Source organism: Festucalex cinctus, chromosome 14, assembly GCF_051991245.1.
Source record: "Festucalex cinctus isolate MCC-2025b chromosome 14, RoL_Fcin_1.0, whole genome shotgun sequence".
NCBI lineage: Eukaryota > Metazoa > Chordata > Actinopteri > Syngnathiformes > Syngnathidae > Festucalex > Festucalex cinctus.
In genome coordinates this window covers 23,599,000-23,615,995 of record NC_135424.1, presented here as the reverse complement: position 1 = coordinate 23,615,995, position 16,996 = coordinate 23,599,000, and the positions used below count along the sequence as shown (strand labels likewise).

Here is a 16,996-nt window from a genome sequence, read left to right as displayed (position 1 = left end):
CCACTTCGATTCGCCGGCAGCTGGATCTGCCAGTTTCATCCAGCTTTCGGTTGGAAACAAATCTTTGGCGAGCGTGACTGTACTGCTTTTGAAGAAGTGCTTCTTTGTTGTAAGGTGAAATTTCACCTTTGATACCCGCCGTGGGATGCGATAATTCCTCGTGAGTTCTTTGTTGCCACTGGCAGCCATGTCGTTCAATGTGTATTTTACGCACGTGATACGTCACGATGATCACGTGACTGTCCAAAATGCCCGATACAGTACTTAAGACAAAGGTATTCATAAATAACTGCAATAAAATCGTAATCGCTCAACTTAAATTGGCAATTTTTTTCAGGGAAGAGTTGAAATTAACCATTTCACAGAATAGCTGGTTAGTTTTTCACAAGTCTTGTGTTCCTTTAATGCTGCCTTCAAGTGGTATCCTAATTATGGTAAATACCACATGTCGAGTAGAAAACTACACGTAAACGCCCCCTCATGTCGTATTTTCCACTGGACAATTGAGAATTTATTTTGATACCCGAGTTTCCGAGTTGAGAGAACTTTTCAAGTTTCATCATGGCGGAGAGTCCCGTAGGATTCATGAATGGCAATAAATATTAACACTTATAAGGGCGTTAACGTCTTCTAGCAGGTTGTTTTATCCATTCATCCATTTTATTGACCGCTTACTCCTTCAAGGGTCACGGGGGTGCTGGAGCTTATCCCAGACGATTTCGGGCAATAGGCGGGGAGGTTGTTTTAGAATCTACACAATTACGTAGCATACACAATTCATTGTCCTGTCCTTTACAACTAATTATTTGCCATAATTTTTTAGTTTTACGAGCAAGGACTACATCAGCTGCTATGTGTAATTTTTAGCTACAACAACAAAAGCACATGAACAGAATTGTCGTAATTGGGAGTTTCTGAGTGGTAAGGTTCATCTTCCCCATAGCACGTGAAGGCAGGGTAAGACTGCACGCTCGTGGGTTTAACCAAAAATGGTGCAGAGTTGAAAATTGAAAGTGCCGATTTGAACATTTTTAAAACCGTTTTAACCAGAAAAGACGGTTACGGTTCAAAATTGATGTATTGAGCAGCCCTAAATAATACTCTAGTCGTAATAGAGCAGCCCAATTTAGATCAAGAGTGGCATAAATGACATAATTATTCAGTATAAAAGAGACATTCATCTCTTTATCATATTATTACCAGTATGTTATTTTGTTTGAACAATATTGCATGGCTAAAGCAAAAGGGTAAGCTGCAGGGAACCAATGTCTAGATAAACGAACATTTAACTGAACAGAGATCGACAAGCTGGCTCGTTCGTTGCAGAAGAATAGAGAACTCTATTCAACTTGGATGGTAAACTGCAAAATCTTTATTAAGCTCAATGGAATAGATGGAAAGGTGATGGCAATTAGGGAGGCAGGAGAACTGAACCAATTTCAATGATGGCATATGACAATGCTCAACAGCTCACATCATCTCTTTTTCAACATTTGATCGATTTATCGTGAAATTTCTCATTTAACTCCATACAACTTTTTCACCAACAAGCCCAAGATCTTTGAGTTCTGGGTAAAGGGAGTTCTTGGTTGTAAACGTTCAGCAAGGAATTTAGAATTGTGTTTCCACAGTGTCTTAGAGTTGTTGGTAATTACGGTAATTCAAAAGAGTTTTCTGACATATGAGTTTGATGAGCCCAGTCGATGTAAAAACAACACACCCCCAAATTTGTCCAACCAATCAGCTGTGGTCATTGCAGCCCTCCCCCTCAAAGTTCCTGCCTGGCTCAGCAAGAACCTGCTGCTGAGATAGTACTTGGTTGCCCCCTTGGAAATTTAATTACCCCGGAAATTGTTGTTGGTGGAAAAACGTGCAAACTGAATTTTATCAAGGTAAACTGAAAAGTTCTCAAAAAGTTCCTGCAGTGGAAAAGTACCTCTTGACTTCCCTTTCAGGCATTTCTTTATTGTAGTTGATTGACATTGTAGTTCTGACCAACATCAACACAATGCTATCCTGAACTCATTATCAATCACTAATTTAGGATGCTAAGAAGCCGCTAATTAATTATTCCGTATTGTATGATAGTGTACGTAACGTAAGTGGCTAGCGGCTGGCTGTTAGCATTACAGACGAGTGTCTGGCTGGTCGCTGAAATGAGTTTGACAGCTTACTTTAATTCTTTTTCAATATTCTTGACCAATGCTATTTTGTAATTCACGCCCCATGTTTAAAGGAAGGGAATGTCTTAAATTGCGCGTTGAGGTCTTTTCATTATTAAAAAAAAAAAAAAAAAAAAAAAAAAAAGGAAAAAAAAAAACCTTGTTATTTTACACATGAACCATTTAAAAATAAGAATGTTTCTGCCTCATATTGCACATAAAGTTGTATTCCTAAATCCTAAACGGCTATATTAGCCATTTCAAATTATTTTTTTATTTAATTTAATGGGATACAGCGTTTAACAAAATAAATGAAGACAGTACTATTTATCTTTTTTTTTTTTTGATGCGAAAAAACTGTCCGAACGAGTGACTCAAATCCATGATCCAATCCGAACTGTGACTTTTGTGAAACATTGCACTAGTATCTACTACACATATTAGCAGTTTAAGAAGAGTTATTGATTTACAACAGGAGTTTTACACCGCATGCGCAGAACACATCGAGCGGGACAGGAAGACCGACACAGTTTCAAAATAAAAAATTCCGGTTACTAATCAGAATAAAATACTCGCCAGATCCTATTTTGCAATCATCTCAGCAAAACGTCATAATGGTTAACGCTTAATTCACTGTTTAAACACCAGCGAACATGGGCGAGGAGAGATTTATAATGAAGGTGGAAAGTCACAAAATTATATATGACACGGCACAGACTTTCTGTGTGTTTGTCGTTTTTAATACCACATTATCGCGCGCGATCACGCGTGACACGGTGGGAAGTGGTCGGCGACGGAGCTGCCAGACCGCAGCTGTATGCGGACGGTGAGTGTTGTCCATAAAATTGACGTGTCCGGAGCGCACAGTCAAGACGGAGTGGAGCAGAGAAACAACGCACACACATGCTAGACAATGAGGTCAGGGCTTTGAAAGCTCAACATGCAAGTTATTGGATGACACAACTGGGGATGAACTTAAGGCCACAACTACAAGACTCTGCTAACCTTGTTTGAAATCATGGGAAAATCAAAAGAAATCGGCCAGGAAATCTGAGAAAAAAGCTCCATAATTCTGGCCCATCCTTGGGCGCCATTTCCAGATACTTGAAGGTGCCACGTTCATCTAGTAAAACAACTATATGTAAGTATAAACCTCACGGGAATGTCCATCCATCACACCGCTCAGGAAGGAGACGGGCTCTGTGTCCCAGAGATGAACGGGTTTTGGTCTTAAATGTTCAAATCAACCCCAGAAGAAAAGCCAAAGACCTTGTGAAGATGGTGGATGAAGAAAGTATCAATGCCACAGTGACACAAGTCCTGCACCGACATAGGCTGAAAGGCCATTCGCCGAAAATAAATCCATTACTCCTAAAGAAACATAAACAAGCCACATTACAGTTTGTAAAAAGACACCAAGACAATGATCTCAACTTCTGGACACATGCCCTGTGATCTGATTAACTCTTTTACTGCCACATGTCATCATAAAACAACCCCAAATGCCAGCGGATTTCGAGCATTTTAACTCATTTTTCGAAGCAAACAGAATATTGTGTTCTTTTGCTACATATATAACATGGGTACCACATGAAAGATCGCATTCCATTCTTTCATTAGAAAAAAGTATGTTTCGACCTAATTCCGCTCTTTATCACCATTTGAAAATAGGTAATTTGAGTGACATTGAGCGAAAATTGAAAAGAAAATGATACATTTTCTCCACAACAGTGACTTTGATACTAATATTTTTTGTTTAGTGACGCTCCGTCAAATTAGGTTTTATTGTTACAAAGGCTTTGCTCATTCACGTCAGCCTTGAAAACGTTCTATTTCATCAGATTGCATCACGTTTCATTGTAATTCGCAGCTCTAGTTAGGGCCCGAGCAGCTACCGCTGCGAGGTTAAATAAACTTGAGTTGAGTTGAGTAATTCCATACACCGGCAACCCATTGAGAAGAGATACAATGCTGCCATCTGCTGGCCATAATTAGTGGGTGTTTTTGAGTTTACAACTCATTGACCCGGTTGCACTGCACTTGGACGTTGCATTGAATGTTAAACGCCATAAACGTTGTTTGGAGGAAAAAGAGGGAAGCCTGTAGACCTGAGAACACCATAACAACTGTGAAGTATGGAGGTGGCAGCATCATGTTGTGGAGCTGTTTTGCTCCAGCAGGAACTGGAGCTCTTCATAAAATAGACGGCATTATGACGAAAGAACATTACAAGGAGATATTAAGGCAGCATCTCAAGACATCACCCAGGAAGCTAAGACTTCATGGGCACAAATTGGTCTTCCAAATGGACAATGACCCTAAGCATACTGCCAACATTTTTTAAAAAGTGGCTGCAGGATAACAAAGTCAATGTCTTGGAGTGGCTAAAGCCCTGATCTGAATCTCAGCAAAAATCTGTGGGCAGATCTGAAAACTTGTGTACGAGAAAGGCAACCGACACACCTGATTCAGTTACCCCAGTTCTGTCAGGAGGAATGGGCCAGGATTCTCACAGAGTACTTGTCAGAAGGAGGGTGGAGGGTTACCCAAAATGTTTGACCCAACTCATGCACTTTAAAGGAAATGCTAATCAATACTAAGGAAATATATGTAAACCTTTGACCTAGAAGAAAATTCCCTCATTATTGTGGCACTTAACCAAATTAAGTACTTGTGTTGACCCTGACTAAAATGAAACAGGAGAAGTTTAGTTTGGTTTGACTTCAGACAGTGAGATAAAAAAAAAATGAAATGTGTGTTTTTGCACAGTGTGTGTAAACTTCTTGCTTCAACTGTATATGAAAATAGACAGCAGTTTGTACAGACGGTCTACACTGGCAAATATACATGTGGGGTGCTGCAAGGGTCAATTCTGGTACCTAAATTAGTAGGGATGTAACAAAGCAACGAAAATCGATTTAATACCAATGTAAACTGCTTAAAATACGCATTGATGTAAAACCTAAAAGTATCGATTCACATCGTCAACTGTTATGCCTTGCAAGTTTTTCCATCGTTTCTAGCTGGACCCTTTTTGGGGCCGGACACTGTTTTGCAGATATCCAGTATTGTTTGGCGGGTCTTTGTAGAAGCCAATAAAAACTTGGTTAGTTTACTGTGTAAGTAATCAATTTAATGTTTTAAGTTTTCTAAGTGGCTCCTCGTTTACTTAATGGGTATGCAATATTTGAAGCAGAACTGTACGTTAATATTTTTGTCAAAGAGAAACACTACTTGTCCTCCATTGTATTGAGCTACAGTCCTCTTGCTACTTTAATTTGTATGTATCTATTGTTGCTTGTTGTATTGTTTTGGCTTGTCAGAGGGACTAATTCACACCAACAGCAGGTGAAGTATTCCCGGCGACGCGATTACATTGTAGTCAATGTACTTCTCACGAAATGGTATCAAAGGGTGTGGAGCAGCGCGGAGGATGCATTTGCAGAGGAGCGGTGTAGCAATGCGAAAATCTGCACTTTCGCCCAATTTCAACTTTCTTCGCGCTTCATCACCTCGCGTCAACCAATCGGCTTCGAGTGTGGGCTATGTCACGCACAGCGTGGTCACCTGGAACTCAACAACACGGCCAGCCGGGACCGAATGGTGAACAAGGCAGTAACATACTGAGTGTTTTTAAGTGTAGTTACTTAGGGTGACCATATTACCATTTCCAAAACAAAGAGGACCCTTAAAATTGTGCTACCAGTCGCAATTACACAGTGTACTTCACCTCGTATTAGTCACGCAATGCCAACCGGACTTTTTCATGAATTTATAAAAACGCCCGAACAGGACGTAAGAAAATGGTCTGTCCTCCCAAATGTCTTCCCAAAAGAGGACGTTTGGTCACCCTAATTTACTTGCTTAGCATGCATTAGCTAAAGCTATTTAGCGCTAACCACTGGCCGCCGGATTAAACAGAAGTAAACACGTAAGGCACTGCTGGAGAAAACAGTGCTTGGTTGTGCTCTCTTTTGTTGACTCACCTAAGTGCTCTACAGTAGTCATGCCTCTTCCTCTCCGCTGTGTGCGAATGCATTAATGAGCAGAATACGTTGAAAAAAAAAAAAAAAAAAAGCTCTACCCGGTGAAACGCTAGCGAAGCAAGTGTTCCAGAACACCTCCCCCGCTGTGAATGTAGCATTAGGCACTATCACATAGCTCTGTTTCATAAATCCAACATTAGCTGGCAAGATTTGACTCCAATCAAACAGTGACTACGAGACTTCACACAAAGTCTCCGCAGCGCCACAGAGAAACCAGTTTTTAAAATGAAAAATTAATCATATCAGAATCAACAGTCAGGAGAGGCAGAACACCACTAGCCTCGCATTTAATGCACTTTACCGACTACTAAAAAGAACAGCTGTGACTGCCTGAAAACTTAAAGAGTATCAACATTTCAGCTTAAAAAAATCCATTCTACATGTTTCACAAATGTAAACAAATAACATTAATTTAAGATAAGACTAGGGCCCCCTAACCGTTATGGAGCATTTCAGGCCGATATCGATTCTTGGCAGAAAAAAAAAACTATTACGATTAACCAGCCAATTAATTAAAAAGAAAAAAAAAGTGCAAATTAAAAAAATAGGGAATGTAGCGCCCCTGTTAGTCCGATTGAAATTCTATTCGGATTCCGCCTTTTCATTCCGATTGAGGTGTTTATATAGATAATTTTCATTCCATTTGATTATTCTAATCGGAATACATGGCTCCATGTAGGAGTGTTAAAAAAAAAATGATTCGGCAATATATCACGATATTACAGTGCACAATTCTTGTAACGATTCAATATGTGGCTGAATCGATTTTTAAACATCCATTTTTGATAGAAATGTTCAACAAAACGTCTTACTTAGGGTTAGGGTTCACACATTAAGCATGGAAAAATAATATAATAATGGAATATTGAGCCTTAACATTTTATTTCAATGCTGTCCAAATATGAAACAGATTACAACCAGGGCCCAGTTGTTCAATTCTCGGTTATTTTAACCAATGTTTAACCCCTAACCGCCGGTTAAATTCTTAACCCGCCGTTAACTAACCGGCCGTTAAATGTGCGTTGCTCAAAACATGGTTAGTCACGCCGTTTGTTAACGGCACCGTCAAAGTTAACCGTGTCGTTTATGTCACTGGTTAGCACCGATATATCCCACAATTCCTCTTTTTGTTTACTTTCGGGTCGGCAAAAGCAATGGATACTATCCAAATGACCCCTGGCTCTCGCCGAAAAAAAAAAAGAAGCCGGAAGTTTTCTGCTGACGAAGAAAACGTTATACAATCAATGGTTGAAGTCATTTAGGAGTTTTTGTGACATTTATTTATTTTTAATTCATCATAATTTCTTTTTCCCTCTGTTCATTAGAACGTGTCTTAAAAAACACAATTTTATTTTTTTTCTTTTGACTCGTCATCATGAGACTTGGAATTTCATTACTGCTAAGAGGTAACATGTGCTTAATTCTTCATCAGAATAATCACCAAAGTCAAGCTCTCGATCTTTTTCTTGCGCTCAGTGGGCATCATGAAGGCAGCATTAGCCACGAAACAGAGTTAACCACACTGTTAAAAAGTTAGCCGCGGTCCTTAGTTGTGTTAACTTTAACAGAAAGGGAACAGCCGGTTAAAGTTAACAGAGTTTTGAACAACAAGTTAACAGTGCCGTTAAAGTTAACGGTCGGTTAAATCTACTGAACCAATGGTTAAAGCTATAACCGAGTTTTGAACAACCGGGCCCTGACTGTTACAGTGGCTCACAGTTATAAGCTTATAAGTTTCAGATATAAGTTTTTCATACAAATCTTACAGTGTACATGTACAAGTTTACTGATTAGTATTTTCTAAATTTGAGTAAAAAAAAATTGCACCAATCGACTTATAGATTCATATTGGGATTAATCTTATCGAATCGAATTGTGACCTATGAATCGTGATACGGATCAAATTGCCAGGTACTAGGCAATTTACACCCCTAGCTCCATGTAATTTGAGTCATATTTTACTTACTCCTTCTCAAGTAATCATTTGGACTACTTTTTACATTGATTGATTGAACGAACATATAAACACAAGATATGAAAATAAAATTTGAAAGAAAGAAAATGATCAGTACATGTCATAGTTCAACGCATTTTATATATTCAAAGAGAGTATGAAGAAGTATAAGTACTTTTACATAATTAATTTTATTGTAAAGAAAAAGTACTCTTACTTGACTGTGCACATAATCTAACTGAGCCAAGAAAACGATTCTTTGGATAAAATCACGTGCAGTCTGTCGACTCAGTTCACATTCCTCACAACAACCACACCCTTACACACAACTAATGACTAAAATCTTCTCTATTTCTATCACGCATGCTCAATTTAAACCTGCTCTCATCTGTACAGAGAGCAATACCCTGATGAAGAATCTGCCAATTCTGAAGTTATATTACCATTGGTAATTGAGGCCCAATTTGTATTTGCGACTAGCTAACTCTACGGGCGTCTGTGCTATGGCTCACATTGAGATTCCATCTTCTCTCAGTGTCATGGTTTGGGTTAATTTTGTTATGGCTTAGGTTTAATTTTGGGTTTAGGTTGATTTCGTTATCATGTTTCTTTAAGTTCAGTCTTGATTTGTTTTTCCTTGTCTCCCCTAGTCTTGTTAAGACTTATCATATCCACCTGTGTTTGCCTGCCCTTCCTAATGTGTCAACGAATCAGCACCCTCTGCCACTTGTGTCTTGCCCAGCTGTGTCTCATTGTAAATCAGTTTGTATGTGTATTTATCCATCCATCCACCCATCCATCCATCCATCCATTTTCTTGACCGCTTATTCCTCACAAGGGTCGTGGGGGGTGCTGGCGCCTATCTCAACTGGCTATGGGCAGTAGGCGGGGGACACCCTGGACTGGTTGCCAGCCAATCGCAGGGCACACAGAGGCGAACAACCATCCACACTCACAAGCACACCTAGGGACAATTCGGAGCGCCCAATTAACCTGCCATGCATGTCTTTGGAATGTGGGAGGAGACCGGAGTACCCGGAGAAGACCCACGCGGGCACGGAGAGAACATGCAAACTCCACCCAGGAAGGCCGGAGCCTGGACTCGAACCGGAGTCCTCAGAACTGGGAGGCGTCGTGCTAACCACTCGATCACCGTGCCACCCTAAGTGTATTTAGTCTCTGGTATTCTGTTGGCCTGCATTGGTTCACTGTTGTTGTTTTCGTCCCGCCTTGCTACCAGTTTGTTTGTTATGTTTCCCCAATGTCATGCTTTGGTTAAGTTTGGGAGTTTGTTTTTGTTTTGGTTTAATTAAATTACACTTCTTTTTTGAAAACCTCTGCCTCCCTGCCTCGTTCGCCTACTGCACTTGGGTCCTCCACATCTTTTTCATGACACTCAGCTTCACAATCACTTGCTTTTCATTCATATCTAGACCGCTCTCTGGTTTTCACGCTGGTTATACATCAAACTACTATGAATATAGTCTTTACAGGTAACAATAAAAAAGAAATAGTGTGGAGATACAGTATTTAGCACGACTCGTTTGAAAAATCAATTTACAGTAATGGGACAAACACGCGTTCCAATACTTTTTGCTTACATGAAAAATGGGTGGCTTCAAGCAAAAGGTACTGTTTGTAAATTGTAGGGCTGTAACGATAAGGGTGATATCGTAATATTAAAACTGCCACAATATCGTCGTCGTCATGTTCACAATATTTAAAAAGAACACATCTGTTAAAAAAGTAAAGTTGATTTCCATTTGTGCAGTTCTAGCACCCTCTAGTGGCTAGTTTATTAGTGCAATTTAATTTTCATTAGGGATGTTTTGGCCTTCTATGTTTAAAATCTATGCTAATCGTCAGATGAAGGGGAACCTAATTTGCTGGTGAAGCGATCAATGTGTGCATTAGCAAGTAAGTGCCTAAATATTGTTAGAGATTGTAGGTGGTTTATATGCATTGCTGTTATCTACAAAAACACAATATTGTGTTTTTTTAAGTATGAGCTTTTTTTTTTTTTTTTTTTTTTTTTTTTTTTAACAATATTGTGATCTTTTTTAAATATCGCCAGCCCCCGCAACAATATCGTGATAATTATCGTATCGTGTCCTTCATATCGTGATATCGTATCGTGATATGTTTGGATATCGTTACATCCCTAGTAAATTGTAGGTCAGAACCAAATGGATGACTTTAAATAACATGAAATGTTGATGTTTCTGTTTCTATTCAACTTTTGATGCAAATCCCAAAGAATGAAATGATTGGACTTATGTTCACATACTCTCAGACACAAAGTAGCTCGCTTACCCCAGCTGGAGAGTTGACCACAGCTAAATTGTATCCATAGAGCATAGAACTCCCAAAGGAAGTCAGAAAAGCCACAGCCAACAGTGAGCCTGTAAGATGCTTTGTAAGCAAGAAAGAAAATAACAGTAGACATTAGCCATGTCATTTATATGCAGCACAATCAGATTTCCCACTTGTCACTATATTCTTGTGCTGATTGATTGTTGCCCTTGGGCATGTGCTTCACATTGTGGCACACTTCTGCTAAGACACTGTAGGTATTATTTTGGAGCGAAACTGAATTTTGTTGTGAAAATGTCTTAGCATTGTTCACATTCCAAAGAAGGTCATAGTTGACTGCCAGTTTACACCGGCACTTTCTCTGCATCATAGGAACAGAACATAGTGTTTAAAAACACAGAATTGAGATTAACTATGGGGAAAACAAATAAAAATATGAGTTTCTAATCTATCTAGCTTATTATTGTGGATGTGTACTTTGTGATATGTGATTAAAAAAGCAAGATCTATTCTAGTATACTGCAATTATTCAGCTTTATTTACTAAACAAAAATGTCCAATGTGTATGTAGCTAGAAAGTCCCATTAGGACCATTAAAAAAACATCCATCCATCCAGTCGTACGCAATTTACATAACACACATGAAATCAAAAGCCTCTTGTCAGTTAACTATTCCGTTATTTTAGATCTCAACTTCGGCTCTGATGTAGAACATTTTGAAGTTGCACTTACCGGGAATATATTGCCAGATGACGGGATTAAAACCTCCTCTGCCATTTAAGATATTTGTTATAAAGTTCCACACAGTAAAGAACAGTTGAATTCTACACTACAAGCAACGGCATAGCTGAAGAAGGCACGTTGGGCTTGTTCATAAGCAGCAGGCCAGGTCTCTATTCCACTGAGCCAAAGCGCAGGCTCCCATAAACAAGCCCGCACAGTGTCATCACATGACAGACTGCAGCGTGACGGAGCAAGAGAAAGACCTGCGGGAAGCAATTAAGTGTAAGTGAATTTAAGCAGGGGGAGAGGAAGAATCCAAAAAAGGGTTAGGGTCAAAAAGGGAAAAGAAAGAATAGCATAGTATATAACAATACATTTGAAAAAATACATACATTTTGACAGGAAAGAAAACATACGAAGGGCAAGAGAAATAGGGCGAAGAGACCTGTTGTAAACAAATAAAATGCAGTAGGAAAATAGCAGCACTAATAAGGGGGGGTTGGGGGGGTCAGAAGATTAGGGTAGAGAACAATTGTGAACAGCGGGTTAAGCTTTGTGTGACACAAATCTAAGGAAAACAAAACCTGCACCCAATGTAGAATATAGATTTCATTTAATAATGAATTGTTCATAAATAAATATTTCTGATAATTGGGCTGTACAGAAGCTAACCAGAACCACTCTGGTTTGCGTCGCTCTGTCACTTTGAAATTTGTACATCAAAGGTATGAAAAACATAAGATTTTCATAAGATTTTCTTCTTTGTGTAAACGAATAAAGATAAATATACTTATAATTCCTTTACAAATGACTATGTATTCTGAATACTCACATGCAGCTTTGGACTTAATCCGACAATGTGTGGGCAATCACAGAGCAGTCATGTGTAAATAGATTTTTCAGTTATGAAGGAGCTCAGTGTGTTCTTCTCTGTGTGATCATTGAGTCCTAATCACCCGCTTTGAATTACACACTTCTTTGACCTTACCTCTACTCTTTAAGAATGAAGGAAATTTTTGTTCAGAAAACCCAATGCAATGGCACAACGCTTTTCCTATTGGCCATCAATTAATCAGTTATAAATGCGGTACCAAAAATAAAGTGAGTTTGATGATCATCTAGCAAAGAGATCTGAAGTGAAGCGAAAAAAGTGATCCTATTATGTATTGATGACACGTGTTTAAATGATAGGGTACCATGTAGTGATGTGTCGGTCGCGAACGAGCCGGTACGAAGAGTTTGAAGACTTTGAAGTGAACGATGAGAGTCGGCTCCGTCATTTTCCCTCGCGCTCTCTCTCTCGCTCTCTACCTATGTCGCCCTCTCTTTGTCACGTGTCTGAAGCGAGGTTTGACAATGTCTCAGCTGCCGTGCTCAGAGAGGGAGGGGGGATGGTGGGGTTTGGGGAGGTGGTACTGCAGCCGAGCACATTGCTCCGCCTCGTCAGCGCAGTAGTGATGGGCATTACAGTTCTTTTAGGTGAACTGAATCACTAGAATCATTTCATTTAAAAGAACCGTTCAAAAGATTCGTTCACCGAATCTTGGAGAAACACATGATAATGAAAGCTAGTCCCCGCCAGCACGGACGTAGTGGCGTTTCTGAGAGTAGTTCCTTCCTTGGCAAATCGTGAATCACTCGTGGCAAGACTACAATCACTGACTCACTGAACTGATATGGCTGTACGTTCACTCAATGAATCGTACGCGAACGGGAAATGGAGGTAGCACGTTCACTCACTGACTCGTTCGCGAACCGGAAATGGCAACAGCCGCAACACCCATTCACTAAATTGTTCGTTCCTGAACTGGAAATGGCAACACGTTCACCCACTGATCCGTTCACGTCTTCGAGCATGGGAAGCTTCTTTAGTGACTGGTTCCTGAACACTAATAGTGAGGCTGCATGTGTAGTAAAATCCCGCCCACGTCTGACACGAGCTTCTGATTGGTCCTTCGCGAAGACTGACGGCATGAGTGAGTTCTCAAATAAACTGAGAAGAGAACGAATCACTTCAAGAAGTGACCCGTTCACTCACGTTCACTGAAAAGATTCGTTCTAAAGAACGAATCGGTCGTGACCGACACAACACTACTGCGCAGCCCCAGCCAGAGAGAGACAGGAGAAGGAGAAAACAGGAGAGGAAAGGACGACACAGAAACAGGGTTTGTATAAGATGAGCCGAAAACGCAGTAACATTTGGAGACATTTTAATTGGTTAAAGTCAGATGAGAGAAGGAGCCGGATGAGCCCGTCCAAGTTGATTTTTATTTATTTATTTATTTTTTATTTATTTATTTTTTTAAATGCAAATTTAAAATAAAGCAAGGTCTTATCCTGGACAGGGTGAGTAGCTAATGTTTGTTTTGTTCGCTGCTGCTGTTGCAATTAAATTACTACTCACTATTTTTGTTATTTGATTGTTTTGATTGTTGTTGGTTGAAGTTTTAATTTTGTTTCTTGCATATTGTATAGAGCCTATTAATGGGCTCTTTGCACAAATCCCCTACTTCCTGAACTCAACACCACTCCTTCATTTCCTGTCTTTCATGAATGGACAATCTGATTAATCCAGGTGTGCCTGATCTCAGTAACTACAACAACATTGGCCAGACACACCTGGACTAATCAGTTTGTCCACTCATGAAAGACAGGAAACAAAGGTGTGGTATTCAGTTCAGGAAGTAGTCGAGCTGTGCGAGGAGCCCATTTGTTCAATAAAATGATAAAAAAAATAATTTTCTTTGCTTGATAATTGTTGCTTTTACAGTCAGTAGAGTGCAATATTTAGTTAACCAAGTCATTTATCAAAATGTATGGTAAATTTCTCATAAATATTTAAAAGAAAAGCTCAAGTTAAAAGAGCCATTTGAGAGCCGATCACTGAGCCGATCCAAATTAACCGGCTCACCGAAAAGAGCCAAAAATCCCATCACAAATGATCAATTGTAGATGAATCATAAATGAAAAGCTGAAATGCAACCAGCCTAAGGTGGGATTCGAAACCTCGCCTCCTGTTTACTGGTCACAGGTTCGCTTCACCCATTCCACATTACTTACAGTACTCACTCCATTTAAAATTGAAGATCAACTTTTCTTCATTCATTTTCAATGGGACTGACATTGAACTTTTTCTAAGTCATGTGAACATGTTGCTTAGCTCACTGGTAAAACATCTGCCTTGTATTAACCAGACCTGCCAATGATGCGTCGGTTCAAACCCCACTTGGAGCAATCTTTTATTTAACTGTATTTATTTTTGACTTTGCAACTGTCAGTTCAGAGTCCAGTTCCTTGTGTGCCCAACCCTAACCCTCACCGAATGGAATCATGCTGGAATGTACACGGCCACAAGGTAAAGGTAAAAGGTATATAGACATTGTGATTTGGATGTACTGTGACAATATTTTAAAATAGCAAAAGACTGTGGCCAAAATGTAGGGAGCATTACAGACCACGTCGGGTACTTTCAAATGATTAATTTGAATCCAATTATTCTCTTCGTGTCATGTCCTCTTCTAACTGTCATTTTTTTAAAATATTTGAGTCCAACATGGGTTAAAACTTCAAGATTATGGCGCGGCAGGCTTTACATTCTTGAAGAACAACTGCACAAGAAACAAAGTTAATATCAATTATTAATACTATTCATTGCAAAGAACTTTGACTCACACTTCGTTTTTTGTAATATTAAGTTACGTTTATTAATTATACTTCAGTAATTGTCAAATGTTGAACCTTTTATTTTTACTATTCCTCTCTGGCTCATTTGAATGAAATTTTATTTTTTAAGTTTTATATATTGAAAGGGAATTGTTAAATAGATTTTTTTAACAAGATGTTACTAGTAAATAAACAATGATGAACATTTACTACCACCCACATAAATAAATAAAATTTAACAAATAAAAAAAATTAATAATAATAATAAAGAGAGAGAGGACAAAGGGAGAGTAGCCCACCTAGTAAAGTGTCTGATTTGCAAAGGGTTACTTAACTGGCAGGTCAACGAGCTCATAGAAGCACCTGTGGGTAAAGTCAAACTGTTTCAGGGTTTGTTCTCTCTGGACCTGGATTCCACAACCCTACCTATTAGTTGTTATTAGTTGTACGCCTTTGGCGTGTCTTCTCAGAGCAACATTCCCCATTCACACACATATATATATATATATATATATATATATATATATATATATATATATATATATATATATATATATATATATACACATATATATATATATATATATATATATATATATATATATATATATATATATATATATATATATATATATATATATATATATATATATATATATATATATATATATATATATATACATATATATATATATATATATATACATATATATATATATTATTGATAGAGGTGATTAAAAATCTTAATTGTGATTAATCACACATTTTATACCTCAATTTATATCTAAATTTTCCACAAAAAAAAGTACATTTTTTTTCTTAATTTAAATATGGTTTTATTTTTTAGTTATTGATACAGTAATTTCCTAACAATTGAATAAAAAAAATAATAAAATCTAAAATATGTATTGTACGTTTAAAAAAAAAAAGTGTGACTGATTTGTGTTGATCATTTTTCTTTCACTTCAACATGGCATAATTGCACTTGTAAGACAATGGTGACAGCTCAGTGCATTTTTCTTTTCATATTAAGAGCTGACTAATTTTTAACATGAACTTGTGAAATTATGCGCATTTTTAAAACTGTAAAATACAACCTAGTCCCCAGAAATATATGCATTGTTATTTAATTTATTACTGAGAAATTGTGTTAGTGTATTCCTTTGTGGAACGCTCAATGCTTTTATTTTGTTAAGTTCAATAGGATGCGCATTATAAAATGACTGTTTAATTTATGCATAGTCATTGTTAATTGGTCTAAATCTGTGATAGTGAGCACTCTCCTTTGCCAAGAAAATCCATCCCATCTCACAGGTGTGCCAAATCAAGATGCTGATTAGACACCATGATTCGTATCAGGTATGCCTTAGACTGCCCACAATAAAAGGCCACTCTGAAAGGTACAGTTTTGTTTCTGAGTCACCCATTGGTTTTCTAAGTCCTCCATCCATCCATCCATTTTCTTGACCGCTTATTCCTCACAAGGGTCGCGGGGGGTGCTGGCGCCTATCTCAGCTGGCTCTGGGCAGTAGGCGGGGGACACCCTGGACTGGTTGCCAACCAATCGCAGGGCACACAGAGACGAACAACCATCCACTCGCACAAGCACACCTAGGGACAATTCGGAGCGCCCAATTAACCTGCCATGCATGTCTTTGGAATGTGGGAGGAGACCGGAGTACCCGGAGAAGACCCACGCAGGCACGGGGAGAACATGCAAACTCCACCCAGGAAGGTCCGAGCCTGGACTCGAACCGGAGACTTCAGAACTGGGAAGCGGACGTGCTAACCACTCGTCTACCGTGCCGCCTCTAAGTCCTCCAGACCCAATAAAACAAAACTGGTTCTGCATCTTCCCTCTCTGCGCTGCTGCCCGGTGCCGGTTTCCGGGGGGGGGGGGGGGGGGGGGGGGCGGCTTGTTTTGGAGGTATGGGTGGGTTGGGTGTTGGGGTCGGGGTGTGTTCGGGGGTTTGGGGGTCGGGGGTGGTGGGGCCTGGGTCGTGGTGGGTGGCGGGTTTGGGTGGGGTGTGGGGGGATCGTGGGGGGGTGGGGGCTGGGGACCGGTGGGGCGCTGGGGGGGGCCCGCTGGGCCTCGTTCCGTGGCCTTGGGCTCGGGGGTGTGGGCCGGGGCTGGG

At 39.4% G+C, this 16,996-nt stretch overlaps 1 protein-coding gene across 4 annotated transcripts in view; it reads right to left on the bottom strand.

Moving 5' to 3' along the window:
• slc2a15a (solute carrier family 2 member 15a) overlaps positions 1-12,498 on the bottom strand; it is a 54,604-nt gene extending 42,106 nt beyond the window's left edge. Inside the window, exons 1-3 of one of the 4 annotated variants that reach the window (XM_077495341.1) lie at positions 12,031-12,300; positions 11,208-11,461; positions 10,476-10,574 (exon numbers count right to left, since the gene is read on the bottom strand). In XM_077495341.1, the coding sequence (XP_077351467.1) occupies positions 10,476-10,574; positions 11,208-11,252 (144 nt within the window). In that variant the 5' untranslated portion in view covers positions 11,253-11,461; positions 12,031-12,300. Of the gene's footprint in view, positions 1-10,475; positions 10,575-11,207; positions 11,462-11,590; positions 11,677-12,030; positions 12,301-12,394 lie in introns of those variants that run through there. The other 3 variants (XM_077495340.1, XM_077495338.1, XM_077495342.1) reach the window with 3 other exon arrangements.
• Between the last annotated feature and the right edge of the window lie 4,498 nt (positions 12,499-16,996).